General features: G+C 43.8%; 2 protein-coding genes across 2 annotated transcripts in view; both read left to right on the forward strand.

The window, feature by feature from the left end:
• Nucleotides 1-748: 748 nt before the first annotated feature.
• snrnp48 (small nuclear ribonucleoprotein 48 (U11/U12)) lies at nt 749-23,452 on the forward strand. The gene is made up of 9 exons (XM_038810214.1): nt 749-1,011; nt 2,789-2,905; nt 4,895-4,955; nt 9,617-9,697; nt 15,066-15,248; nt 17,616-17,737; nt 20,981-21,117; nt 22,635-22,802; nt 22,902-23,452. The coding sequence occupies exons 1-9, from the start codon at nt 814-816 to the stop codon at nt 22,954-22,956; spliced, it is 1,122 nt and encodes a 373-aa protein (XP_038666142.1). The 5' UTR covers nt 749-813; the 3' UTR covers nt 22,957-23,452.
• A 2,959-nt stretch (nt 23,453-26,411) lies between these two features.
• The window catches only part of LOC119972800 (collagen alpha-1(XXII) chain-like), a 68,177-nt gene continuing 67,027 nt past the window's right edge, over nt 26,412-27,561 (forward strand). Inside the window, exon 1 of the mRNA XM_038810216.1 lies at nt 26,412-26,589. Within this exon, the coding sequence (XP_038666144.1) occupies nt 26,569-26,589 (21 nt within the window). The 5' untranslated portion in view covers nt 26,412-26,568. The remainder of the gene's footprint in view (nt 26,590-27,561) is intronic.

A 27,561-nucleotide genomic window follows, 5' to 3' on the forward strand; every position in this document is an offset into this window, starting at 1 on the left:
CATTCCGGCGCCTGTTCGGGGAGGCTGGTACGGAATCCTGTGGTGCTACTAATTACACATTAACCCCTTGTGTACATGCACACAGTTAACAAGGGGCACATTCAATGGGAAACCCAGATCCCGTCGCTGGCCAAGGGCCTCACGCCCTTAATTTTATTTTGTGCCGAACGGTATCTTTCTGGAATTTGCTCATCAGCCCCCTGTGGGGAAAAAATATGGACATAGGAGTGAAAAGGTTGGCCAAGCCCGATCTGAAGGGTCACCCCGGTCCGGGCACTATTTCGAAGAAGAGCAGAATGCTGTATCCTGCATGGCATCCATATCCCTCAATCAACATCACGAGAAAGCAATTTGTCTGCTGCTGGTTGAGTGTTTGTTCGCTGGAACTTGCGGGTGGGCAAATCGGCTGCTTGCATTTCTTTCGTTGAAAATTGAAAAGAATGGTGCTTCCGATGATCGTGAAAGGCGCTATATAAATGCACGTCCTTCCCCCCCTTACCTGGAGTCCTCTCTTTAAAACAAAAACACGAGATTAAGCGCACCTTTCATGAGGGGTGTTGAAGCGTCAATCTCCCGCGGCGGTGGTTTCACGAGGACGATCACCAAGGGGCGGCGCCCCGGAGCCGGAACCTGGCTGCCGGAGGAAAGGGAGGAAGGGGGTGCCCGAGCCGGAGCCGGAGGAAGGAGCTGCCCGAGCCGGAGCCGGAGCCGGAGGAAGGAGCTGCCCGAGCCCGAGGAAGGAGCTGCCCGAGCCCGAGCCGGAGGAAGGAGCTGCCCGAGCCGGAGCCCGAGCCGGAGGAAGGAGCTGCCCAGATGGCGGCGGCGGTCGAGGCCAACATCGAGTATTCGAAGCGGCTGCAGAGCCGTTTGGAGCGCGCGAGCCAACTGGCCGAGTTCGCGCGCGACTGCGGCCGCTCCATCCGCGGCGTCCTGACCGAGCTGGGCTGGAGCGCAGAGGGCGAGGGCCTGGGCCTGCCGCCGCAAGCCGGGTCCGGGGCACAGCCAGAGCCGGTAGGAGAGGCCCAGGCTGCGTAAGGCCTGGCCTTAGGAACAATTGTATATCAACATATATATATACACACACACATTTCTATAGCAGGGCAGAATAGGTCTGCAATATATAAAACACACTTTCTATAGCAGGGGAGACTGGCCTGCAGTTAGCCCAGTTACAGAAGGTGATGTATATAAAACACTTCCTATAGCAGGGGAGAATGGGTCTGCGGTTAGCTCAGTTACTGAGGGTTTATATATAAGAGGGAAATATATATTATATATGTGAAATGGCAGGGATTGCAATTAGCCTACTTAAAAACAGTATATATAATAAAACAGACATTTCTATGTGAGGGGAGGATGGGTCTGAAGTTAGCCCAGGTACAGAGGATATATATATTTATATAAAAGACACTTTCTATAGTAGGGGAGAATGGGTCTGCAGTTAGCCCAGTTACAGTAGGTATATTTTTTTTTCAAAAAATATACTTTATTCATAAAATCTCTAATAAACATTACACAACATTTCAAATTGTCTTGACTACATTTCCATCAAATTTACACATTCACTTGTCTTCCATTCAATTGGGATAACATTACACACATATCCTTCTTTATGTTACAGCTCTTTCTTAAATATTTACATTGTCATGTTTCTTTTATACCTTGGAGTATTGAAGACCCGGATCGAGGGGTTTTACACTGTTACCCACCCCTCGGTGTACATTTGCTGGTATATACACACATTTCTATAGCAGGGCAGAATGGGTCTGCAGTTAGTCCAGTTACAGAGGGATGGTACGCAACTGAGAAACACGGGTCTGAGGTACTGGAGAATTCAGTCTATCATATGTCTAAATAAAACACATTTATATGGTAGGGGGTGGGGAGAACAGGACAAAACTCATCGTGGGAGGACAAGTCTACAGTTGGCCTACTTCTCAAGAGTATATAGAAATAATACACACCTCCATGGCAGGGAAAGTATATAATTCACACACATAAACCTCCATGGTGGGAGGGGATGTGTCTAACCCTAATTTACCCCAATTATAAAGTGTCAATCTCGCATATATCCACGGTGGTTGGGTGTAAATGATCTCAGTGCCATTTTGAAGAATAGCACTGGGGTTTACTACAATATCTCAGAATCAACATCTCAAAAACCAACAGACTATTTGGCCATTACAACATTGCTGTTTGTGGAAGCTTGCTGTGTGCAAATTGGTTGCTGCATTCCTACATTACAGCGTACATTACAACAATACTTAATTGGTTGTAAAACTCTTTGGGATGTCCTGAGGTCAGGGATGGCGTGATATAAATGCAAGTTTTAAAAAATCTTAACTCCAAAGAATAGAGTGTACTAACCATCCAGGCTGATGATGTGCAGTTACTGAGGACGGACTGAGTTCAGATTTTGAAATCTGATGAATTAACAGAAAATTAATGTCCTTTTTCGGTCCAAATAAAACCCTGTTTATAACCAGAATATCAGATTTAATGAGGAAAAGAAAAGGTGTTTTTTTCAAAAACACCAATAGATCCAGTTGTGAATTAAATAAATAGTCCTTATTGCAAAGTGGAAGTGCAAACTATGATATGAATTGTCCTACAGATTTAAAAAAAAATTTAATCTAAATTTAGCATTTGATAAAGGGAAGAATTATTGGGTGAAACTCTGAAAACAGGTCTGTCAGAATGTTTGTTTTATATTGAACAACATTTTCACTTGAGCATCGCTTTTTTTTAAAACCTGAATATAACGCTTTCTTCCCAAAAACTTTTTCAGCCTGATCCAGTGGTTATTTGTCCGTTCGATGCAGATCACAGGCTTCTGAAATCATCACTGGAAAAACATGTTGCATCTTGCCGACTAAGGAAGCTGGAATATTCTAGAGAAGAAGAGGTCTGTATTTGTTTAAATACATTTTTATGGGATGTGGGCTTTGCTGGCTAGGCCAGCATTTATTGCCCATCTCTAATTGTCCTTGAGAAGGTGGTGGTGAGCTGCTGCCTTGAACCGCTGCAGTGCATGTGGTGAAGGTGCACACATTGTACTATTAGGAAAGGAGTTTCAGGATTTTGACCCAGCTTCAGTGAAATAATGGCAATATATTTCCAAGTCAGGATGGTAAAAGGCTTGGAGGGGATCCTCCAGGTTGCAGTGTTCCCATGTATCTGCTGCCCTTGTCCTTTTTAGATGGTTGTGGTCATGGGTTTGGAAGGTGCTACCTGAGGGAGTCTTGGTGAGTTCCTGCAGTACATCTTATAAATGGTACACACTGCTGCTAATGCATGTTGGTGGTGGAGGAAGTGAATATTTGTGCAAGGGGTGTCAAATCAAACGGGTGCCTTGTCCTGGATGATGTTGAGCTTGTGTTTTTGGAGCAGCACTCATCCAGGCAGGTGGCGAATATTCCATTGTGCTCCTGACATGTGCTTTGTAGGTGGTGGGGAGGGCTTGGGAGATGAGTTACTTGCCGCAGGATTCCTAGCCTCTGACCAGCTCTTGTAAACAGAGTATTCAGTGATGGTAATGCCATTGACTATCATTGGGCGATGGTTTGATTTTCTCTTATTGGAGATGGTCATTGCCAGGCACTTGTCTGGTGTGACTGTTACTTGCCACTTGTCAGCCCAAGCCTGGATATTGTCCAGGTCTTTTACACGTGGACTGCTTTAATGTCTGAGGAGTCGAGAATGGTGCTGAACATTGTGCAATCGTCAACGAATGTCCCCACATCTGACCTTCTGTTGGAAGGAAGGTCATTGATGAAGCAGCTGAAGATAGTTCCTGAGGAACTCCTGCACTGATGTCCCACGACTGAGATGACTGACCTCCAACCACCACAACCATCTTTCTTTGTGCTAGGTATGACTCCAACTAGTTGGAGAGTTCTCCCCTGATTCCCATTGACTCCAGTTTTGCTCGGGCTTCTTGATGCCATACTTGGATCAAATGCTACGTTGATGTCAATGGCAGTCACTCTCCCCTCACCTCTGGAGTTCAGCTGTTTTGTCCATGTTTGTGTGTGTGCAAAATGTATTTGAACTGGGCAGTGTGTAACTCTGGGTTTTCTCTGAAAATCAGTTTTTGTTCAGATAAACTCAATTGTCCATTTTCTCACAAGTGTTCTAATCTGTATCAGTGAAACAGATTAGAGATGCATGGAAGCTGCATGTGGTACTTCAAATTTAATTGATTCACTTATTCTGTGATGGCAATATTCTATCTTTCCAGGGTGCCTGTCCCCCAATTGCTTATATTTCTATTTATCAACTTCCTGTTGAAGTTGATTAGCATTGTTTCTGGGAGCAGATTAGTATGGCATTGTCAGCAAGATATCTAGAACAGTGGAGAGAAAATAAAACATAAGTAGCTGCCTATGGCTCATAAAAAGGGTGGATTATAGAAGACTACTAAGGGGGCTTCTCCGTAAAGCTCTGTCCAATCTACAGACATGGTTACACTGAGGTAACAGTTCATAGAGATCTCTTTGAATTATTTTCATTTGGTAATGCAATTTTGCCCTTTGCTTCTTCCCTCATTTTTGGAGAATGCATATAATTTTCTGAAGATATTAATAAAAAGACCCAGTGTGCTCTCAATACTAACCACCCCTGTGTCAGTGTTTGCAGTGAAATCTATAGTAGTTGAAGCCTAGTAAATGTGATTTTCTTTAAAACAGTAAAACCTATTAGCTTATTTTCAATATGATATGTAATGTTTCTAAAATTAAAAAGTGGTCAAGGATTCTTGTAGAACTACGTTAAATGTGTGGCTGCTAATATCAAGCTTAAGTAATCAATCGGGATTGGCTATAAATTTTCTTTTGTATGTAAATTCAATTTTGAATGTTACAGTGAGTGTTTTCTTGATTCTTTTACTATTCAGGCTGCAATGTGTGATCCCTTGTTCGCCTATGAAAAAACTCTGGTACCTACGTTTAAAATGGGTATGTACGACATAGGTATTTTCAAGAAGACTTTTTAAAAAAAAATAATTTTTATTCAAATTTTCACAAAATATCAATAACAAAAAATATCAAGAAAAGAAAGAACAAACCCCCCCCCCCCCCCCCCCCCCTGTATACAAAAAATAAAAATAAATTAACGCCCGTCGTTAGCAATGAACAAATCTACACGTCCCTTCAGCCCAAAACAAAGAAAACTAGGGACGCAAAGGCCAGAATGCCGGCCTCTTTTGCCTCCTGCACTCCCGGCTCCTCTGCAGCTCCAAACATTGCGAGCCCCCAGCCCGGTTTGACCCTGGATCCTACGACCCGCTACACCGTCCTTGCTACGCCCTTCCAAAATTCCCCCAGCGCTGGGCCTGCCCAGAACATATGGGCATGGTTAGCTGGGCTGCCTGAGCACCTAATACACCTGTCCTCGTTCCCAAAAAACCGGCTCATCCTTATCCCGGTCATGTGAGCCCTATGCAGCACCTTAAACTGTATGTGGCTAAGCCTCGCGCAAGAAGAGGAGGAGTTCACCCTTCCTAGGGCATCCGCCCACATCCCCTCCTCAATCTCCTCACCCAGCTCCTCCTCCCATTTACCCTTCAGTTCCTCCACCGAGGCCTCGTCTACCTCCTGCATCACTTGGTACATTGCCGAGATCCTCCCCTCTCCAACCCACACCCCCGAGAGCCCCCTGTCCTGGACCCCACGCGGCGGCAACAGAGGGAACTCCGCCACCTGCCGCCTGACAATGTACCTAAAGGTGTTCCCCGGGGGAGCCCGAACTTCCCTTCCAGCTCACCCAGGGTCGCAAACTTCCCGTCTACGAACAGGTCCCTCAACCTCCTAACATCTGCCCTGTACCAACTCAGGAACCCGCCATCAATTCTCCCCGGGACAAACCGGTGGTTCCCCCGTATCGGGGACCCCATCGAGGCCCCCACCTCCCACCTGTGCCGTCTCCATTGCCCCCAGATTTTGAGGGTAGCCGCCACCACCGGGCTCGTGGTATACCTCGTTGGAGGGAGCGGCAGCGGCGCCGTTACCAGCGCCTCCAGGCTCGTGCCCACACTGGACGCCATCTCCATCCTCTTCCATGCTGCCCCTTCCCTGTCCATCACCCACTTACGCACCATCGCTGTGTTGGCAGCCCAATAATACCCACAGAGGTTGGGCAGCGCCAGCCCTCCCCTATCCCTGCCCTGCTCCAGGAACACATTTCTCACCCTCGGGGTCCCGTGCGCCCACACAAACCCTGTAATATTCCTGTTAACCCACCTGAAAAAGGCCTTCGGGATAAGGATGGGGAGGCACTGGAACAGGAACAGAAATCTCGGGAGCACTGTAATCTTGACTGATTGCACCCTACCCGCCAAAGACAGCGGCAGCATGTCCCACCTCTTAAACTCCTCCTCCATTTGCTCCAACAACCTCGTGAGGTTAAGCTTATGCAAGGCCCCCTAGCTCCTGGCCACCTGAAGCTCCTCTCCGCCCTTTTTAGTGGGAGCCTACCAATCACCCCCACCTGGTCCCCCGGGTGTACAACGAACAGCTCGCTCTTCCCCAAGTTGACCTTGTACCCTGAGAAATCCCCAAATTCCCTGAGAATCCTCATCACCTCCAGCATTCCCCCCACCGGGTCCGCCACATACAACAATAGGTCATCCGCATAGAGCGACACTCGGTGTTCCTCCCCACCTCGCACTAGCCCCCTCCAGTTCCTCGACTCCCTCAGCGCCATGGCCAGGGGTTCAATTGCCAGTGCAAAAAGCAGGGGGGACAAGGGACATATCTCCTGTCCACCCTCACCATCTCCCCCACCAGTCTCTCCCTCTTTCTCTGCTCTCTCCTCTCCCTGTGGGCTCGAATGGAGATCAGCTCCCCCCTAACCACCGCCTTCAGCGCCTCCCAGACCGTCCCCACCCGGACCTCCCCATTGTCATTGGCCTCCAGGTACCTCTCGATACATCCTCGCACCCGCCCGTCCACCTCCTCGTCCGCCAGCAGCCCCACCTCCAAGTGCCAAAGCGGGCGCTGGTCCCTCTCCTCTCCCAGCTCGAGGTCCACCCAGTGCGGGGCATGGTCAGAAATGGCGATCGCCGAATACTCAGCATCCTCCACCCTCGCAATCAGCGCCCTACACATAATGAAAAAATCAATCCGGGAATAGGCCTTATGCACATGGGAGAAGTATGGAAATTCCCTGGCCCTCGGCCTCGCAAACCTCCATGGATCCACCCCTCCCATCTGGTCCATAAACCCCCTCAACACCTTATCCGCCGCTGGCCTCCTCCCCGTCCTGGATCTGGAACGATCCAGTGCCGGGTCCAGCACCGTGTTAAAATCCCCCCCCCCCCCCCATTATCAGGCCCCCCGCCTCCAAATCTGGAATCCGGCCCAACATGTGCCGCATGAAACCCACATCGTCCCAATTCGGGGCGTATAAATTGTCCAGCACCACCCGCTCCACCTGCAGCTTACCATCACATACCTCCCGCCGCTGTCTGCCACCACATTCGACAACTCAAACGACAGCCTCTTCCCCACCAGGATGCATCCAGCCCCGAATGAAACACCTGGCCTACCCATCCCTTCCTCAATCTAACCTGATCCACCACCTTCAGGTGCTTCTCCTGAAGCATGGCCACATCCGCCTTCAGCCCCTTCAGGTGCACAAACACGTGGGCCCGTTTGACCGGCCCATTCAGTCCCCTCACATTCCAGGTTATCAGCCGGATCAGGTGCCGGTCCTTGTAGGTGACCCACAAAGGCGCTGGCTGTAGCATGCCGATCTTCACTCCCTTCCTGTGCAGCACCGCCTTCGTCCGATTGTACCCGGCCCTCTTCTTAGCCACCTCCGCACTCCAGTCCTGTTAGATCCGCACCACCGCATTCTCCCACCTGCTGCTCCGCTCCTTCTTGGCCCACCTGAGCACACGCTCCCGGTCAGCAAACCGGTGGAACCGCACCAGCACCGCCCATGACGGCTCATTCGGCTTGGGTCTTCTTGCCAATATTCGAAGGGCCCCCTCCAGATCCAGGGGCCCCTGAAAGGACCCAGCTCCCATCAGCGAATTTAACATGATGGCCACATAGGCCCCATGTTTGACCCCTCCAGCTCTTCCGGAAGGCCCAGGATCCGCAGATTTTTCTGCCTCGACCGGTTCTCCATCTCCACGAACATCTCCTGCCATTTTTTATGCAACGCCTCGTGCATCTCCACCTTCACCGCGAGGCCTAAGGTCACGTCCTCTCTTTCGGAGGCCTTTTGCCGGATCTCTCGGATCGCCACCCCGTGGGCCGTCTGGGTCTCCAGCAGCTTGTCAATTGAAGCCTTCAACGGCTCCAGCAGCTCCGCTTTAAGCTCCCTGAAGCAGCGCTGGTGAGTCTCTTGCTGCTCCTGCGCCCACTGCCTCCTGGTCTCCGCCCGCCGCCATCTTGTGCTCCTTCCCTCGCTTCTGCTTTGGCACTGCAACCACTTTCTTACTCGCCCCACTCCTGGTCCAGGACATATACTGCCGGGGAAATGTTGCTGGCTCCTTCGCACGTCGGGAAATGTCGGAAAAGTACCGCTGGGGGCCCTAAAAAGAGCCCAAAAGTCCGTTCCTGGCAGGAGCTGCCGAACGTGCGACTTAGCTCCACATAGCCGCAACCGGAAGTCCTTCAAGAAGACTATTACAGTAACTTCTAGATTTAATGTTCTTGATAAACTGATTCAATTAATTTTAATGAGATTGTGATTAACAATTGTACTCTCTGCACATAAGAAACAATGAATATCTACTTAACATGGGATATATGACAGAGAAGCAGGCCAGTTAATCCAACCTGGTCATGCTGGTGTTTAAACTCCACTTCAGCCTCCTCCCACTTTTTGTCATCTAAATCTATCATTGTAACCCTCTGTTACCTTCTGCCTCATATGTTTGACTAACATCCCCTTAAATGCATGTACACTATTCACTTCAATGCTGCAGTAATGTGTCCCACGTTCTCACCGCTCGTTGGTTAAAGAAGTTTCTCCTGAATTCCCTATTGGATTTCTTGGTGACTATCTTATATTGATGGCCTCTAGTTGTGCTCTTCCCCACAAAAGAAAACTTGCTCTCTCTCCACTCTTGTCGAAACTTTTCGTAATTTAAAGATCTCTATTATTTTAGTCACCCCTCAGCTGTCTTTTTGTTTCAAGGGAATAGAGACTCACCCTGTCAATCCTTTCCTGATATGTACACCGATGCATTTCTGTTATCATCCATGTAAATTTTCTCCGCACCCTCTCTATTGTCTCCATGTCCTTTTTTTAGAATACAGTGACCAGTGGATAGTAATCCTACTGGAATAATCAGTACATGACGCCACAAGAGTGTTGACAAAATGCAACTAGCAGATTGTTTTAGTTGCTGAAGTGGAGAAAAAGACTTAACAGTTTTACGTTTATTTAACATTTAAATAATTTTGTGTGTGTATTCTCACATGCTTTTTCTTGTCTTGTTTTTCATGTTATGATGCACATTTTCTTAGCAAAGACAAACCATGTGATTCTCAAGAGTATCTCTTTGAATCTCTTATTTGACTTTTTCATCTCTTAAGCGTACAACTTTATCTATGACATGCTATCATTCAAGATGATGAGAATTGTTTCTCGTTCTGTTTAGATAAAGATTTGCAGACTCAGATAATTCAACAAGCAAAAAGGAAAGCTCCACTTGGAAAAGAAGAAAGAGTGTTTTCTCAAGGTAAGAGAGTCCAAGTTGAAATTTAAAAAAAATTACAATATAATTTTAAAAGATCTTCAATTATATAATTCCAATGTAAATTTGGTTTAGTATAGGGTGTTAGCATCTACAATCGCATGATGGTGCCACTTCAAAATAATCGCCTTGAAATAGCTGCTCTGGCACTGGCTATTTGTACAGCTGAGGCATTATCTAAAGTGGTGATTGAACATTATACCATCTTTGAATTGCTGGTCTTCAGTATGTGTATCATTTTGTTCAGAAGGTGAAAGAAAATGTTGCTATTATGAACATAGGAAAATAAAACCCATCAGGTGCATCAATGATCATCCTAGCCATTAGATGGCGCAACCTCCTGCATGTGTCTCGGCACTGCTAGTAATGCAACTTCTGGGAAATACAAAAATTGTCAGTAGTTTCAGGACAAATTCTTGGGAAATTCCTTCTAGACTTCAGGTGGCCATGCTTACTCACAACGTATTTACACTAAAGCAGCCCCCCCCCCCCCCCCCCCCCCCCAAAAAAAAACATGCCTCAAAGTAATTTTGCAAGATTGCGATTGATCAATTCTTATTGGGTTAGTGAATCAAAGGATAGGGAATGAAGGCTGGTAAGTGTGATGTATAGAACAAACATAAACTCATTTAATGTCAGAAGAGGTTTGAGAAGCTGAATGGTATACCTGTACCAATGTTCCTATGGAACAGAACTGTAGACGACCAGAACCCATCATCTATTGGGCCTACTTTAAAGGTTATAGATTTCTAACCCTACTTTAATTCTGAGGCCCTTAAATAACCTTGTCTGCAACAAAGAAGTTTTGGATCCTGTTTCAAAATCATAACATCCTCAGTAACAAAGTTGTATCTTAAACCTGAAATTTTGGTTTCTCATCAAGCATGAATCCAAGTTGCCTTGCCCTTGAATTAATATTGAGAATCGTTCTGGAATCCATTTAATCTATACCCTTCAGAATCTTAAATATGCAATAACGTCACCTCTGTGCTTCCTTTCAATGTGAGCCTCCCGAGTACTGTTTCTCTTTCCTCATGGCTCACACCTAACTACCAGTTATCAATTACATTAGTAGAGGAGGACTGAAGAAGCTTCTATTTTAATAGTGGTAATAGCTGTTCAATTTAATTCAGTAACTTGTTAGTGGCAAATTCCTTCTGTGATTGACAATCTTCTGTTGCAACTGATCCTGCCTTGATACGGTCATGACTGCAATCAGTCTACAGTATAATGAAAGCTCACGTTGATAATTATCTCAAGTCTGCAAGTTTAGACATTTACTATCAGCTATTGAACTTCAATGTTTGGTAATCCCATGTTTTTTTAAAAAAGCATAGTGCAGTTGAACCTCACGGCACATGGCAAAATCTCTCCTCATACATTACCTGGAATTCTTCCCTTAAATCAGTCAGTAGTGGAGTTTTGAAGATTGGACTGACATATTTAACTCTCTTGGTGATAGCTCTTGGAGACCTTTGCAGTATGGAAATTGGGTTCATGGAAAAGCTAGAAGCCATTGTTCACCAGTTCTGATGGTCAAGAAAATCTCTTCGTTTTAATTGAATTGATTAATTAAACTGAGTGACAGCCTGCGCTCTAGTAGAGTTTTAAAAATATTTTTAAAAGGTTGAGTGGTTGATATGGAACCAGTTTTGAACAATAAAATATTCTTGCAATTGTAGTCTAATTCTGCTTTACTGAGTAATTACAGACTTCTCCTTGGGTAAATTCCCCATTGTGACAGCCTATTCTCTAGTAATGATCTATTGTACTTGCAAGATACAAGTGGTATTTGTTTCCTTTTGTTCGAAGCCGTTGAATTAATTGAATGGACTATATTTGCAATACTGTGAACCAGGAAGTAGTCTATTTCATGGCATTTGTTTGTATGTTATGTTCCTTTCTCTTCTTTTCTGGATATTTCAGGACAGTTGGTTAGTATTAGGGGCATGCACTGTACTCGAGACCAGTGCACGTGACAAAATCAGCATTTTATGTGAAATGTATGCAAGCTACACATATTATTTGTATTTGCCCAATGTATGTCTGGAGATTTTGGCCATGGGAAATTCCTAACTTTGCCTGTTTCACACCAGTTGTTAAATCTTGGTACCTCCTAGCTAAAGGTAATCTTCAGCCAATGCTTTTGAACATGATTTTGTAACTGTAAAATGGCAGTTAACTACTTAATTGTAATTCTGTTTCACTAAATATTTGGAATTTCTTTTGAACATGATAATTTAAATTTCTTGGTTTTTCTCTTTCAGTAACAGGGGTGAGTATATTTGGCAGGAATGATGAACATGAAAGAATGTTCTCCTCATGTACAGATTTGCACAGAATTTTACTTGATGTCATACAGTATCCTTTTAAAATTATATCCTTTAAATATGAACCTCAATTTAATGGACTGGATAAATCAAAGTAAACAATTGTATTAAGAAATATCAATCTGTATTTGTTGTTACGGAATAGACCTAGTTATACAGGTAAATGTGCATTAAAAAATAATGTCTCTTAGTAGGGGAGACTGTGGTGTAATAGTATTGTCGCTGGACTAGTAAGCCAGACACCCAGGGTAATGCTCTGAGGTCCCAGGTTCGAATCCCACAATGGGAGATAGTGAAATTTGGATTCAATAAAAATCTGGAATTAAAAGTCCATGACCATTGCTGATTGCCGTAAAACCCCATCTGGTTCACTAATGTCCTTCAGGGAAGGAAATCCGCCATCCTTACCCATCTGGCCTACATGAGACTCCAGGCCCACACAGCGATACCCCCACTGAAATGGCCTAGCAAGCCACTCGATTCAATTAGGGATGGGCAAGAACAAATAAGGAAAAAAAGGCCTGTACTTTATGGGTCTCTGTTTATAGCTAATTTCATTAGCTGCAATAATAGATGATGTTGAGTTTAACCAATTAATCAACACTTTCAAAAATAAAAGTTTGGGTTGTTGCCATTTAAACTGACTGCTACGAGCAAGAGGTGCCATAATCACAAGAAAGTTGATATTCGTGAAGAATCCATGACAGTAGAAAATGTAAAGCAGAGCATTTCAACAGTAACAACAACTTGCACATATATACTGCCTTCTGTGGCCCACGGCCCTTCTCAGGTACACAATTAGTCAAAAGCTGAAACTGAAAACAAAGGATTAAAACATATTTTGACCAAAACTTGATCAAAAATGTAGGTTTTAAAGAGGAGGGAAAGGAGTGAGAGAAAAACAGAGATTTGGGGATGAAATTATAGAATATAAAGATTGCTTGGCCAGTGACATGGGCACCTAATGTAAAATCATAGAATTTACAGTGCAGAAGGAGGCCATTCGGCCCATCGAGTCTGCACCGGCGCTTACAAAGATCACCCTACTCAAGCCCACGTATCTACCCTATCCCTGTAACCCAGCAACCCCCACTTAACCTTTTAGGACACTAAAGGGCAGTTTAGCATGGCCAATCCACCTAACCCGCACATCTTTGGACTGTGGGAGGAAACCCACGCAGACATGGGGAAAACGTGCAGACTCCGCACAGACAGTGACCCAGCCGGGAATCGAACCTGGGACCCTGGAGCTGTGAAGCAATTGTACTAACCACTATTAGTACTGCCCTGCCGTGCTGCCCTGAAAATGAAGGGTGGGGGATGGGCAAAAAGCACAGGTCTAGGAACACAAAACTTTCAAAGGGTTGTAGGGCTGGTTGGGGGGGGCAAGCCATGGGTAGATTTGAACAGGAGGATGAAAGTTTTAAAATTGAGTAGTTTCAGGATTGGGCACCAGTATAGGCCAGTGAGTAGCAGGTGAGCAGGATAAGGTATAACACACACTACAAAGCCTGGCGTGAGTTTAAGTTTACGGAAGGCAATAGATCAGCCAGGAGACTATTTGAATGATTGGGCCTGGAGGTAAAATCACGGATAAGGATATCGGCAGCATAAAAGGCTTGCGTTATGGAGCTTTAAGCCAACAGTCTTGGTGATGGGGAGGTTATGGAATCAGAAGCATAGGATCAAATTGGGATGCTGAGGTTGCCAACAGTTCTTTACCATTGTGTTTGTTAAAACATCTTCATACAGAAGTTTTTCAAGTATACCATATATGGACCTAGCTTGCAAGGTCTGAATCACTTGCTGTACATAGAGAACATCTGATGTATAGTAGTGCATAACTGTTTGGAAATGCATTTGGGGTAAATAATTATCCAATAAAGTTACTTCAGCTAAAGTGCTCTGGGCATATCTTGCGTTGTTATCCTATTTGCCATTCCTGCTGAATTGGCAGTCCTTTCTTAAAAGGCTTAGTTAATATAACAAAGATAATTTTAGGACCTGAATTTGTTGCATGCTTTCATGTGCATCTTGTCAGTATCTTCAATGCCTTGCATTAAACGGCAGAGACTGTCACTCACTTGTTAGCTGCTGGAATATGTAACCATATTCCTGGCATTGAAGAATACTGCTCTTATTTTACACCGATCTGTTCAGTTTCTGAGATGTCAGATTCCATTTTGAATATCCTCATTTAAATCTGTGGCGAGAAGCTTGATTTATCAACAGCACATAACCTGGGTGTAAAAGTATAGCTCATTTTAATTTTGGAGGGATATGTGATCAAATAGACCGTCACCACTCTGGGTAAAAATGTTTTTCCTCATTTCCCCCCCCCCCCCTAACCTGCCATCTTTTCCTGAGGCTTGATTCCCACTTGCACCACATGCCTTCAGTTGGTGTGGCAGAATAACCTAAACTGCTGACTTTGTTACAACATTTGGTAAATGCTGGAAAGCATCAGTCTGTGATGTGATGCTTCAAAGTAGGGAGTGCGTTCAGGGGAAGTCGCAGACTGTATGCCGAGCACTGTCCTTGAAAGATGTTCTTCTTACGAATGCTGACCACACCCCTCCCACCACCCGTTGTCAGGGTTTTATTGTAGAATGACCCCCAAATATGTTTTGAATGAGGTAGTCAGATCTTTCAGCTTATTGCAAGAGCTGTTCCTAGTGGCCTGCTCAAGACATGGCAATCTTTGATATTGGCGTGACAGGTTGGAACTCAAAAGTTAATGATATCACATTACTTGTACTGTCAATCCTGCTGGGCAATTGTAAACGTTAAAATATTTTTTTTCATATTCAAAATTTGAAATTTTGAAAATGTTCTCTCTAATCACCAGATATCTTTCAAGATATCAGCAGAATCTGTAAAGTATAAAACTAAATATTTTTTCTTTTGGTCGACAACGCATACAATAGCCCATTTTCCATGTGGAAGTTGGACTTACAGCCTTTTGTTTGAAAATTATGTAAAGTTTACGAATAACTGAATAAACTGTTAATATATATATATAGGTGATTATTCGTCAGTACCTCCTGAAGTTCCTGAGAATCATAAACGTTTCATCTGTGACCTAACTCCTGCGGATCGCCTAGCTATCTACGAACATGTTGTCAAAGAAACCAGTCATCAAAGAACTAAATCTATTGAAAATGATGGTGATTTGTATGTGGACCTTGCTGCAAAACTCAGTCGAGGTTTGTATTTAATTTTTATTTTAACTTCTTCAGAACTCAAATTTACTTGGTGTAGTCTTCTAATCATAGAATCCCTACAGTGCAGAAGGAGGCCATTCAGCCCATCAAGTCTGCACCTGCCCTTCGAATTAACACTCTACCCATATCCACTCCCCCATCCACCCCGCCCTATTTCCGTAACCCTATAACCTAACCTGCACATCCTGGATACTAAGGGCAATTTATCATGGCCAATCCACCTAACCCACACATCTTTGGATTGTGGGAGGAAACCGGAGCACCCGGAGGAAACCCATGCAGACATGAATGAAAATGAAATGAAAATCGCTTATTGTCACGAGTAGGCTTCAATGAAGTTACTGTGAAAAGCCCTTAGTCGCCACATTCCGGCACCTATCCGGGGAGGCTGGTACAGGAATCGAACCATGCTGCTGGCCTGCTTGGTCTGCTTTAAAAGCCAGCGATTTAGCCTGGTGAGCTAAACCAGCCCCTGCCCAGACATGGAGAGAATGCACAAACTCCACATAGACAGTAGCCTAAGGGTCTCTGGTGCTGTGAGGCAGCAGTGCTGACCACTGTGCCACCATGCCGCCATAATGTCAGAAAACAGTACCACGGCCAACAGTTGGTTTCAAATATAAGGTAATTACAAGGTCATTGTTTTAATCTAACTCTTAAAGTTTTTATTTTAAAAAATCTGATTGCAACAAAGTAGGTTTTATTCATGTTCAAGACGATCTGCAATTATTCATGATAAATAGTTATATGTCCAAGTTTGCTGGCATTAAGTTAGGTGTCACAGTCAATAGTGCAGAAAGTTGGAAAAGGACATTATTAGATTGAATGAGGAAAAACTTTGATAGATGGAGTTCCATGTAGGGAACTGAGAGGTCATCCACGTTGAACCTATGATCAATGTATTTTCTGAATTGGGAGTAGGTAGGAACTGCAGGATATTTTGAAGTCACTGAATGTTTATGGACAAATGCAAAAAATAACTTAAGACGGCAAATGGAATGTGAGCCGTTATCTTGAGGGGGCTGAAATCGAATGGGATGCTAGTTTTGTTACCGATACAAACAGTTTTAGTTGGACTCCATTTCGGTTTTGCACACTGTATCTCAGGAAAACCTTGTTTGGGGTACACAGCACATTCACCATACTGATATCAGTACTAAAAGTATTAAATTATTAGGACAGATATTGCAGACTGGGCTTGTATTCCCTAGAATAAATAAGGTTGAACAGTTATCTAATTGAGATGTTTAAGATTATTAAAGCAATTGATAGGGTAGATGGAGAGAAACTATTTTCTCTGGTAGGCAAGTCCAGAACAAGGGTGCATAGGTTTAGAGTTGGTCTGTTCAGGGGTGACATCAGGAAGCACCATTTCACACACAGATTGGTGAAAACTTGGAACTCTTTTCCCCCCACCCTTCCCAAATCTGTTGAAGCCAGGTAAAATGAAAATTTTAGTCTTGATAGATTTTTGTTAGGTAAGGGTTTTGAGGATTACAGAACCTAAGCATGTAGATGGTGTTGAGATACAGGTGAGGCATGGTCTAACTGAATGGCTCAAAGGGCTGAATGACAGTTCCTGTTGCTAACTAACTATATGCTGCCATAGCAAATTTTTACCTGGAACAGGTTGCTAACCTGTCACGAGAGGTTTAGCTGAGGGGCACCATTCCCCAGGCAAACATGGCTGACCAGGAGTTTCTCCCGCTCTTACCACCTGCCATTGGCGTGTTGGAAACATTTTGTAGGTTAATACTCGACCTGTAGACTGTGTTATGAAGGCACCTTCCTTGGCCATCAAGTCCTGGGGTGGAACTCTAACCTGGAGCTTCTGACTCTGAGGCACGGTTGCTACCCACTGTACCGCAAGACATCCTTTCTCTTGTACTGATCCTGTTAATATTTTTCAATAACCTCGGACAATCCGTACTGATTACTGGTTTAAAAAAATGTTGCATTTGATTATAATAAGCAGGGCCTTTTGGTCATCTTGGAAAATGGAATATTATTTTTAAAGCTCGTGATCATTTATCAATGTGCTACTAGGGATGATTGATAATTATCCTAAGACAAACTTGTAGTTGTCTAAATTAAACAATAGATTAGCACATCATAAATCATTTTAGTTTTTTGCGGGATACATACTTAGTTTAGGCAGTATGGCTATCCAAGGATATAGTTTGCTGGGAACAATGACAGCATAATATTGGTCTGGTATTAGTACAGGAGACTAATCATTGGAAGTTGTTGCGTTCCAAGTTATTTTGTATGATCCATACTTGCATTCAACTGTGATTATGCAGACCACCTATTTTATGCATCAAAAATGTCTTCCTCGCCCAAACATAGATGATGAACAGAGATGGCCAAAGTCGCACCTTGAAATCCTTGCTGAAATGAGAGATTACAAACGTCGTCGCCAATCCTACAGGGCCAAGAACGTTCATATAACAAAGAAATCTTACACTGAGGTAAGTGCCTGTGAGATAATGTTTGTGTCTTAATTATGATAAATGTTAAGTTAATTAAGGAGAAAATTACCTAGCTATGTCCTGTACACCAGAAACATGACTAATCCAATCCGGCCAATTACCACCCCATCAGTCTACTCTCGAGCATCAGCAAACTGATGGAAGGAGTCATCGGCAGCACTATCAAGGAGCGTTTACTCAGAAGTAACCTGCTCAGGGATGCTCAGTTTGGGTTCTGCCAAGGTCACTCACTTCCTGACCTCTTTACAGCCTTGGTTCAAACATGGACAAAAGAGCTGAATGTCAAGAGTTGAGGAGAGAGTGACTGCCCTTGTCATCAAGGCAGCATTTGGCAGAATATGGCATTCAAGCAGCCCGAGCAAAACCTTGAGTCAATGGGAATTCAGGAGGAAAACTCTCCACTGGTTGGAGTCATACCTGGCACAAAGGAAGATGGTTGTGATTGTTGGAGGCCAGTCATCTTAGTCCGAGGACATCACTGCAGAAATTCCTCAGGGTCGTGTCCTGGGCCCAACCTCCTTCAGTTGCTTCATCAAGGTCAAAAGAGGGGATGTTTTCAGATGACTACACAATGTTCAGCACCATTTGTGTCTCCTGAGATAATGAAGCAGTTCATGTCCAAGTGCAGCAAAACCCAGGAAATATCCAGTTTAGGCTCACATGTGGCAAGTAACATTCGCGCCACACTAGTGCCAGACAATTACCGTCTCCGACAAGAGAGGACCTAACCGTCGCCTCTTGATATTTATTGGTATTACCATTGCTGAATTCCCCACAATCAACATCCTGGGGGTTACCGTTGACCAGAAAATGAACTGGACTAGCCATACAAGTACTTGGTTGCAATAGCAGGTCAAAGGCTAGGAATCCTGCAGTGAGTAACTCTCCTCCCAAGCCCCCCCCCCCCAAGCCTGTCCACCACCTGCAAGGAACAAGTCAGGAGTGTAATGGAATATTCTCCACTTGTTTGGAGGAGTGCAGCTTCAATAATACTCCAGAAGTTCAACACCATCTGGGACAAAGTAGCCAGCTTGATTGGTGCCCCTTCCACAAACATTCACTCTCTCCACCGCTGATGAACAATATTTTTGAAACTTTTTTCCCCGGGGCTCACTTTTACTAACCGGCCGACCTTCACGAACCATTTTTGCTTGCCTTTACTGCGATAGGTGAGCCTGCTTGGTCCTCACAATCTCAGTTGCTTTGAATTTCAGTATTACATTTCTGCTAATGACTTAGGCTGATGATTTAAGTTCTCACTGCATCCTGGAAAAAAATCAAGAGGTTTGTCTTCGAACGCGCCATACTTAGTCTTCAAATGCCTTTGAAGTTTTGAGGATTTTAAACTTTAATTTGCCAGTCCTTCCCTGCATATAACACACATGGGATTTGCATCCTGATTTGCATTGGCTCAATTAACAAAGCCGTACCTCAAGAAATCATCTTTATACTGCTTTTTGCCCGATTTCAGTTTCCTTTTAGTTGGCTGTTTGCCAGAACCCTGGAGCTCTGCATTCAGCTCACACTAGCACTGCTTTGTTCTTCCGTGAACTCTTGAGAGCTCACACTAGTAGATTAATTTGAGAGTTCCGGGCCTGGTTGTGTCTCTGGCCCTTTCTTCATTACAGCAAAATGATCCATCTTCAGTTCTTACAGTCCTGTTGCCTGATGGACTGAAGCCTTGTAAATTTTATTAACCGTTAAATGCCCCATTGGCAATCTACAACAGGGCAAAATTAAATATTGCAGAGGGGGTTAGATCGTAATCGCAGGACATTCACATGGACTTGGAGGATGCCGAATGTCCTATTGGGTTCAGGGCGTGTCTACTGTGTTGGGACTAACAGAGAGCACCCCCTCCAAACCCCCCTCCCATCTACCACACACATAGTGTGTGACTACGTCAGCCGCTTCAGGCTATGTAGGGAGTCCGCACAGTTCCTAATCAAGATGCAGAGCTGCGAGCTGTATTCCACGGACAATTCCTGCTTCAACTCGCTGCAGGCCCACACCAGCTTCTGTAGGGCGGCTCTGCTCGGCCTTGCCGGGGGGGGGGGTTGCGTCTCTGCCGGTATGGGGAGGGGTCGGTTCAGGGAGCTCGGGAAAAGGGCAGGCAGAGCCCTGCCTTCGGTGAAAAGATCCAGAGTAGAGCGGGAGGGAAGCGGCTCCTCATGGCCTTTGAACATGCTCACTCACTCCCTCACTTAAGACAGGACCGCTTGTGGGTTCAAAGTTGGGTTGTCCTTGTCCACATCAGAATTCAACTCCTGACAGGCGACCTAGCAGTTTTTCTGTTTCAGAAAGATTGTTCCGCATTCTGGTCTAGCTACCGACACCCACCTTCTGTAAATGAATTTTTAAAAAATTAGTTCAGTAATTTTCTGTTTATTCGAGATTTCCCTTTCCCTTCGAGACCTTATTCCCACTCTTTCCCATGCTCATTTTGTGAATCTCATCAGGAATTAAGGATGTAAATGGAGAGCTCAAAACAATGCTTGGAATAGTATAAAGGTATCAATAAAGGGTTAATTTGGAGTTTAGTGTTGTTCTCCTTGTATTTTTTTCTGTGAACAACAATATGGCAGATTTGTCTTGCAAATATGTAATCTGTCTTGTCTGCTTACACATCTTTTGTAATTTACTTAATTTGAGCTTGAAACCAGTTCTGATTCCCTTTGAAAACTATGGCAGCTGGTGTCTAAAAGCAATTAACTTGTTCTGCTGACTCCATTTCTGAAAGCTTACCTAAATATCAAGGCCACTTGAAAATACAGTAATCGTAACTTGCCTCTTTTTTTTTGAGTCATCCTACATGAAAACTCAAAACTCTAGAATAATCGTGGAACGGGCCCAAAATCTTAACACTAGCAATCATCCTCAGCTATTCATCAGGTTTCCAGTGGGCAAATGATTGTATTTCATCCCACTTTTTAAAAGATTGCAACCCATTTGTACTTTATTTGAGTAATACTGCTGTGTTAGATTTGTGAGACTGAAGTGCGAGTACTATCTATCGTTGGCCAATTTCCATTCTCCAGCAGCAGAAGATTCTGCCCTGTGCAGTGCTAGATCATGGAAGGTCTGTAGTAATTGTAATATCACTTGTGAAATCAGCCTGTGGGTCTAAAGTCGGTTCCAATGTAAATTTGTTGTATTCACTCTCTACTTGTCAGATTATTGTGTTTAAAATGTAATCCTGTTTATTGTACCTAATTCATTTAGATAATTAAGGATGTTATTAATGTCCATATGGAACAACTGTCAAGACAGTGGAACGATCAGAATGACTATAGTAACACTGAAGAATATGATGATCAGAACACTTCGTTATCTTTGAAAAGCTCTGCAGTTTCTTGCAGGTATGCAGTTGTCAAGGTTGTTTTGATTTGACCATGAAAAGTGGCAAAAAATCCAGATAGATGAAGTGAATTATTGGTTAGTGAGTGTCTATACTTTTACTTTTGCTCCATTATAATCTTAAATCAACAGCCAGAAAAGATCGAAAATATATGTAAATGATTAAATTTGTACACTGAAATAGTAAAATTATATGTTAAGTGAAGAGTTTCTCATGCACGTCCAGCCACGCATTTGGAACAATGGGAGTCTGTTTTGGCCCGGAAGCAAACCATTACTATCTTACCATCAAATTTAGATACATTATTCCAAAATGTAACATAAAAGTCCACCTAGCACGGCAGCACCGTGGGGGCGGTAGGTGGCACAGTGGTTAGCACGGCACCAGTGTCCCGGGTTCAGTTTCCAACCTGGGTCACTGTGCGGAGTCTGCACGTTCTCCTCGTGTCTGCGTGGGTTTCCTCCGGGTGCTCCGATTTCATCCCGCGAGTCCCGGAAGATGTGGGGCGGGATTCTCTGCCAGCCGGATGCTCCGTTTTGCCCGCAGCCCGGGGGTTTCCCGATGGCCTGGGGCTGCCCCACAATGGGAAACCCCATCGATCGGCTGGCGTAACGGAGAATCCCGCCGGCGGGGTGAGGCAGAAATGTGGCGCGGCGGGTCGGAGCATCCCGCAGGTGCTTGTTAGGTGAATTGGACATTCTGAATTCTCCCTCGGTGTAACCGAACAGGCACGGATTGTGGAGACTAGGGGATTTTCACAGTAACTTCATTGCAGTGTTGATGTAAGCCTACTTGTGACAATAAAGATTATTATTATTACCTAAAAGTATATCTAAATTACCTGCTGTGCCGTTTGCAACAATAAAAATGTTGAGACCTATATTAGAATAAATTTTTATTTCCCCATTCTCTATCACACAAGCATGAGAGTGCTTGTCATCTCATGCAATGGGATGACAAACAATCATTGTCATTGCTTGAGTAAGTAAAATAAATTAAGTAAAATCAGTAAATTTAGCATAGATTCAGGGTTGAACTTGTAATTTTCTCGAGCTGTAGTACTTGTTTAATAAACCTGCTGAGGTGTAACCCACATCTTAGCAGAAGCAATCATATAAATATTGGAATGTGGTAGTTTCATTGCTTTCTGCGCAGAGCCAGTTTCTAAATTTCACAAGGGTGTGATGAGGAAGAGAAAGATTGAGGGAAATGAACAAATAAAGGCTAAAATTTTCCAACTAAATGAAAACCGTTGACTGAATTGCTTGTATGTTTCTCGTGGGCATACTAAAACAATGAGAAAAAGTACCCTTTTAGGCACAAAAAGTGTGAAGGAAGTTATAGAGAATAAATGTTATTGTGCAAACTTCTCAGTCATTCTGCTTTCATTTTACATTGAGTGTAACCATTTCATATTGGCTCTGTAATGTGCATTAATTGTGGAGAAATTTTCAAAGGGACGATTGGCGCAGGAATAGCCTTGTATTCCTCACTCAGATGTGTATTTTTCTGTTATAGAAGAAGGTCTGGTGATGACCGGTCTCCTTCAATAGAATCTCAATCAACTGGAAGTACCAAGTCTATTGACCATGACAGCCGACGAAAGAACCACACCCAAAGTCCACATGAACGGAAAAGAAGTCCAAACAGGGCTAAAGAAAGAGTCTCTAGGAAAAGACGAGAGAAGTGAGTATATCTCCGATTGGAAAGTAGTTTATTTTAGTTGCATTGAATGGAATCCTTGTGTGGCAGTACAGGTGTAACAGTTTTCATGTATCATTTCAGAGAGCATCATACTCGAGATGAGGACCGGCATCGAAGTCATAAGCGGCGGAAGTAAACCAGAAGGACTGATAGAACGAGGAGCTGGAATAAAACTTGTAAAATAATTTATAAGGACTGTATACAAAGACTGATTTTTTAAAACTGCAACCTTTTTTAAATAATGTCTGCAGCTGGTTATACAAAATGAAAATTGTTATTGAACGGTATCTGAATACAGTCATCCCATTATTACTTTAACTGATGTCGTCAGCCATAAAGCAGGAAGAAAGAGTAGCCCGTGCCAGACTATCTGAGTGACAAGTGTTGATATCTGAATCGTATATATCCAAACTGTTGAGTTTCATTTCATAGTTTGACATTGTTCGAACTGTAAGGCCTGGTTACAGCACAATAATCTTGAGTATTGATTAATCTGTTTCCCTGTTTACTGAATGTAATTTTTCCATGTTTTTAAGGTTAACCTTTTGATTAAGCTCATGTACCTTAAGCCGAATTCCATTGGGAAGAAAAATGCATATTAAACTTGAAATAAAGCTTCCTTCCTGACAAGATTCGAGGACCTTTTTTGTTAAAAGTAAATGTATTTTTGAAATTCTAAGGCAATTGACTCCTGTCTAATGATTACATTTCATGGGGTTTACATTTCATGAGATTTACAGAGGATAAGTAATTCTTGTGATATATGATTTTGCCAGTTGTTTGGAACTTCAACTTTTTACACATTTAAAAGGACTAATTAAATGTCTACATTTTTAACATAGAATATGCATTGAGTACACATTGGGTCACAGGTGCCATGTTTATTCACTTCAGTGAAAGACCTTTATAAAGAATTTTTATTTATATATTGTCTTTCATCTTAAAGATGTTGTACAGCACCCTATAGACTTCGGGAGGCAGCCATGAGGTGAGTGGTCACAAATTTGGTGGCTCCTGCTTGAGGTGGAATTTCTTGGTCCTTTCCCACCTAATTTAGGGAGTGATTGCTGGTGTGAGGTGCATTCCCGTAACAGCCTCCCCGAACAGGCGCTGGAATGTGGTGACTAGGGGCTTTTCACAGTAACGTCATTGAAGCCTACTCGTGACAATAAGCAATTTTCATTTCATTTTTTCATTAGCGCAGAGGAATTGAAGTACTCCATCAGTGAGATCAGTTTATGGCTTATCAGATGAGGAGTGTAACAAGTAAGAGGCAGCAGCTTGGGCGAAAGTTTATTCGAGGTGCGATATAGGAAAAAGGTGCCTGAGGTGCCTGCCCAGTCGTCTACCGTTAGTGGACTTTTTGAATGTGAAGTTCTAGCAGCAAAGGCAGGAGGTCTCCAAAGACCTGCCAACGGTGGTAGAGCCGCTTAGTGTGGCTATTGAGAAAGTGGAACAGAGGCTGGAGGTGCAGAGTCTAGCATTCCAAAAGATGGAGGAGTTGGTGGGAGAGCACGAGCACCGGCTGGCCCTGCTGGAGGCGGAGATGGTGCTCGTGCCGGAAGTTGGTGGGGGGGGGGATTTGACCGTTGCCACCCCCTTCCCGGTGGATCGATTGCACGGGGTGCTTAGGAGGAGACCAAAGACGAGGTGAAGCCGCTGTGGGTGATGGTGGTGTGGCCTCATCGTTTTCTTAATAAGGAGGAGATACTAAAGTGGGCGAAACAAATGAAAAAGTGAATCTGGGAATTAAACATGCTGAGGATTTACCAGGACCTGGGTGGGGAGTTGGCCAAGTGGCGGGCCGGTTATAATCCAATTTAGCCTGCCCTCTACAAGGAAGGGGTGAAGTTTGGGGTGTATCCTGTTCATCTGTGGGTCACACCAGAAACGAGAGTTTTATTTTGACATGTCGGAGATGAGTAAATTATGAGAGACCGAGGACTGGGAGGTATGTGAGAAACACTGAACTTTGGAGATGCTAAAATGGGGAATGTGGGTGTTTACAAGATGGATGCTGCATTTAATGAATATGGGTGCGGAGTGGGTGGGTAATGGGAGTAAAGTGGGGGGGGGGGGGGGGGGTCAACCTGTGGAGGCAGAGGGTGTATGGGAGCGTTTTCCCAAGGCCTGAGTATTGAGCCAGCTTTAACGTGGGGTTTGCTGCTCCTTGTTAGGCCTTAGCTTAATACACAGAGCAGACACACAACCTGGTTAAGACGGCTATTTATTATCCGAAGCTTGGTTTCGTGTACACTTAAATGGACCTGGATAATGCCAAGATCGATCTGCTGAACACTGATAAAAACACATCAATTATACAATTTCCAAAAATCAATAGCCCATCCCAATTGGATTCTATTTGATCCCTGAAGCTGTTATGTCCAAACCTATCCAATAAAATTGCGATCAACCCATGATTGAGCCTCATCCTGTTACCTGTTACCAAAAGCTTTATGTCAATCTTAAGTTTTCCCCACACTAACATCCTGCCAACTCATTGTTCAGTTTAAAAACAGGATGGCAGAACTGGCATCCTTTTAACTCCACGGATTGTTTCTGGGAGCCAGGATATCAGAAGTGGCTTCCTTTGCGCTTCATCGATTGTTCCAGAGGATATTGGAGGACACAGATAAAAACTTGTTTACTAGTAATCTGCTGATCACACATCTCCTGTGTCTCAAAAACATGGGCAAGTTAGCTAGCCTAAATCCCATCATGCATTGTGACAACTGCTTGTAGCCAGAGTTTATCACTGCGATGTCCTAGAATACAGGTTTAATGGTTAATAATGATTACCCAGTACACTTTGTATAATTAATCTCATTCCTTAATAAACTAATTTATGTAGAACTAATCTAGTGGCATCCTAGCTATTCAGTTTTAAGAGGTCTCATCGCTGGACACCCCGTTCAGTGTGGTTGGGTTTTCTTTGCCTTTGTTTATGGGGGGGGGGGGGAGGGTGTGCGGGGAGAGATGGTGATGTTGATGTGGCGCAGTTGGTTAAGAGGAGAAGATGGCGGACTTGTTAGGGAGGGCCCGAGGGTGAGCAAGGTGTGGACCTTAGGGAGCTGGCTAAAGAGGGGTTATGGCTGATCAACAAGGAGAGGGGGGACAGGGAGCCCCCTGACCCGGTAGATTACGTGGAACGTACAGAGTTTAAATGGCCCCGTCAAAAGGTTTTGTGTTTTTGCATCATTAAGGAGTTTGAAGATGGACATTGTATTTCTTTAGGAGATGCACCTGAAGCTGGAGGACCAGGCGAGGGTAAGGAAGGGCTGGGTGGGACAGATATTCCACTCAGGATTGGACATGAAGTCGATGGGGGTGGCGGTGCTGGTCAATAAGACGGTGGCCTTTGAGGTGGGCAGTATTGTTGGATCAAAAAGATACTTGAAATCTTCAATACTTTTAGGGATGGACAATGGCAGCAGGAAATGTGCCACGTCATGGCCACAAGTGACTAGTCTCAGAGGGGAAGTTTAAAGAATGATCTATACTGAATGTTTGCGTTGGAGAATTTCACACCTCAACCAGATGGCCCTCAGATGAGCCTGTGTGAAATTACACAGGGGCAGATGAAACTTGCAGTGAAGAAGCTTGCCGTTTGAGACCTGTCTGTCAGATGGTTCTGAGGAAAGAGATCTGACAAATCAACCACTGTGCTCCATTATGAATCAGAGCTTTTGAGCTTGAAGTTAGCTGGAAGCCAGTGTGTAGTGGAGGTGTTTTAGTGTGGACCAAAGTAATGGCATCTACAAGAGTGGAGGTAAGGGGAATGTTGATACATATAAGTCACAAAAATAACTTATTAAAACGCTGGTTAGTGGGAATCCAGTTCATTCTTATAAAGCACTGTGCTCTTGTTATGCTCAGCTACACAAGTTTGTTTTTCAAATATGGCAGTAAATGGTATTTAGAAACTGGTAGGGAGTCAAACTCATTACCTGGAAACTTGTTTTTTCCATTTAAAAACTGCATCTTTTTAGTCACTCATCTGTTGAAACACAACATTTTAATTAATTTCTTTTGACAACGAGGAACAGTACAGCACTTTTTTTTGTGAAATGTTACCAAGTTGCACCCAACAGTTATAAGGCAGGTTGTGCTCCCTAAATAGTGAAAACACCTTGAAATACAAAGCCCCAGTTTTGATGTGTAACAACTGAGGTTAAGTAAAATCCTAGTTGTGGGATTTGCGAGGGCGGGGGGGGGGGGGGGGGGGAATGCTTGAATCTGAATTGAAAGCAGAGATAATTGGAAATCAACAGGAGAGTGACTAAAAAGATGCACCGTTTTTAAATGGAAAAAACAAGTTTCCAGGCGATGAGTTTCACTCCCTACCCAAAGGTGAGGATCACCAGTTTCTAAAGTAACAAGAGAAAGGATTAGTATTTTATTATAGTAGATGATCAGTGTAAATACATTGAGCCCAAGGACAACATACTGTTGGGTTTTATCATTTAAACTAGTGGCGATTCAGGATCAAATTGACTTCTTGCTGTAGCCCTAAATAATTCAACTACACGGCAAATTTTTTAAAACTTTGCAGTCGCCTAAGTTAAATAGGATTGAGGCATTTTGATACTTTAAACCCATGTATGTATGTAATAAACCACAGTATTTTCATTTTGAAAGTTGACAATTAAGTTTCGATCAATTCCAACTGAATTTTAAAAGCAGAAGATGCAGGTTTTCTGAAATGACATTAGTTGTACGTACATTTGTAATGTTGCAATGT

Source organism: Scyliorhinus canicula, chromosome 10, assembly GCF_902713615.1.
Source record: "Scyliorhinus canicula chromosome 10, sScyCan1.1, whole genome shotgun sequence".
NCBI classification, from domain to species: domain Eukaryota; kingdom Metazoa; phylum Chordata; class Chondrichthyes; order Carcharhiniformes; family Scyliorhinidae; genus Scyliorhinus; species Scyliorhinus canicula.

Bases quoted from the DNA above. Each gene is read 5' to 3' on its own strand.
- snrnp48 (XM_038810214.1), top strand. From the start codon at position 814: ATGGCGGCGGCGGTCGAGGCCAACATCGAGTATTCGAAGCGGCTGCAG. The intron at 9,698-15,065 runs GTAAGAGAGTCC...ATATATATATAG, and splicing joins AGAAAGAGTGTTTTCTCAAG to GTGATTATTCGTCAGTACCT. The intron at 17,738-20,980 runs GTAAGTGCCTGT...TAATTCATTTAG, and splicing joins CAAAGAAATCTTACACTGAG to ATAATTAAGGATGTTATTAA.